The following is a 1,348-nucleotide window of genomic DNA, read 5'->3' on the forward strand; positions in this document are numbered from 1 at the left end:
ATACGTGAACTTGGACAAGTTACTTAACATGTCTGAGACTCAAATTACTCATCTGCAAAAAAAAAAATGAGGAAGGTGGACTTAATGGCCTCTGATAACCCTTCTAGTTCTAGGTCTACCAGTGTGATGCTATGATCCCATGTCATTGAAGACTTTAGTAAGACTTTACCAAAGCTTAGAAGTGCTGTGGTTTGTGTAGTTAGAAGTACTGGCAGTTGATAAGCATTTATTAAGCAGCTACTATATGTCAGGCATTGTGCTAAAGTACTGGGAATACAAAGAGAGACAAAAGACAGTCCTTGCCTTCCAGGAGCATACAGTCTACTGGCAGAGATAATAAGTAAACAAATATTTTCAAATAAGCTCTATTCGGGATAAATAGGAACTAGCAGGAAAGCACTAGAATTAAGAGGGGTTGGGAAAAACTTCTTGTAGAGGGAGGGATTTTAGTTAGGACTTAAAAGAAGCTGGGAGAGCCAGGAGGTAGATATGATGAGGGAAACCATTCCACACATGAGGGAAAGCCAGAGAAAAATGCCCAGAGCCAAAAGGAGTGTGTTGTTCTTAGAACAGCAAGAAGGACAGTGTCACTGGACTGGTGAAGAGGAAGAACGTGGAAAATATAAGAAGGCTAGAAAGGTGTGTGTGTGTGTGTGTGTGTGTGTGTGTGTGTGTGTGAGCGTGCGCGCGCGCGGCACACGCGCCCACATGCATATAGAGGGAGATTAAGAAAGTCTTTCAATGCCAAACAGAGGATTTTACATCTGATCCTGGAGGTGATAGGGAACCACTGGAGTTTATTGAGTAGGGGAGTGACATGATTAGATCGGTACTTTAGGGAAATCACTTTGGAAGCTAAATGGAGGATGAATTATTGTGGGGACACTTAAGGGACCCATCTGAAGTCAATTGTAATAGCCCAGGCCTGAGAAGAAGGCCTGACCTAGAATGGTGGCAGTGTCGGAGGAGAGAGTGGGGAGAATTCCAGAGATGCTGTGAAAGTGAAATGAACTCCCTTGGCAACAGATTGGATCTAGGGTACAGGGGAGTGGATAAGAAATAATTAGGGGGGCAGCTGGGTAGCTCAATGGATTGAGAGCCAGGCCTAGAGACGGGAGGTCCTAGGTTCAAATGTAGCCTCAGACACTTCCCAGCTGTGTGACCCTGGGTAAGTCACTTGACCCCCATTGCCTACCCTTACCACTCTTCTGCCTTGAAACCAATAAACAGTATTGACTCCAAGATGGAAGGTAAGAGTTTTTTAGAAAGAAAGAAAGAAAGAAAGAAAGAAAGAAAGAAAGAGAGAGAGAGAGAGAGAGAGAGAGAGAGAGAGAGAGAGAGAGAGAGA

At 44.1% G+C, this 1,348-nt stretch overlaps 1 protein-coding gene across 1 annotated transcript in view; it reads left to right on the forward strand.

Annotated features, from left to right (window-relative positions):
• The first annotated feature begins 534 nt into the window (after positions 1-534).
• Positions 535-1,348, forward strand: part of DNAH7 (dynein axonemal heavy chain 7) — a 371,101-nt gene continuing 370,287 nt past the window's right edge. The window contains exon 1 of the mRNA XM_044669069.1: positions 535-639. Coding sequence (XP_044525004.1) covers positions 535-639 — 105 coding nt within the window. The remainder of the gene's footprint in view (positions 640-1,348) is intronic.

This window comes from Gracilinanus agilis, chromosome 3 (assembly GCF_016433145.1).
Source record: "Gracilinanus agilis isolate LMUSP501 chromosome 3, AgileGrace, whole genome shotgun sequence".
Taxonomy (NCBI): domain Eukaryota; kingdom Metazoa; phylum Chordata; class Mammalia; order Didelphimorphia; family Didelphidae; genus Gracilinanus; species Gracilinanus agilis.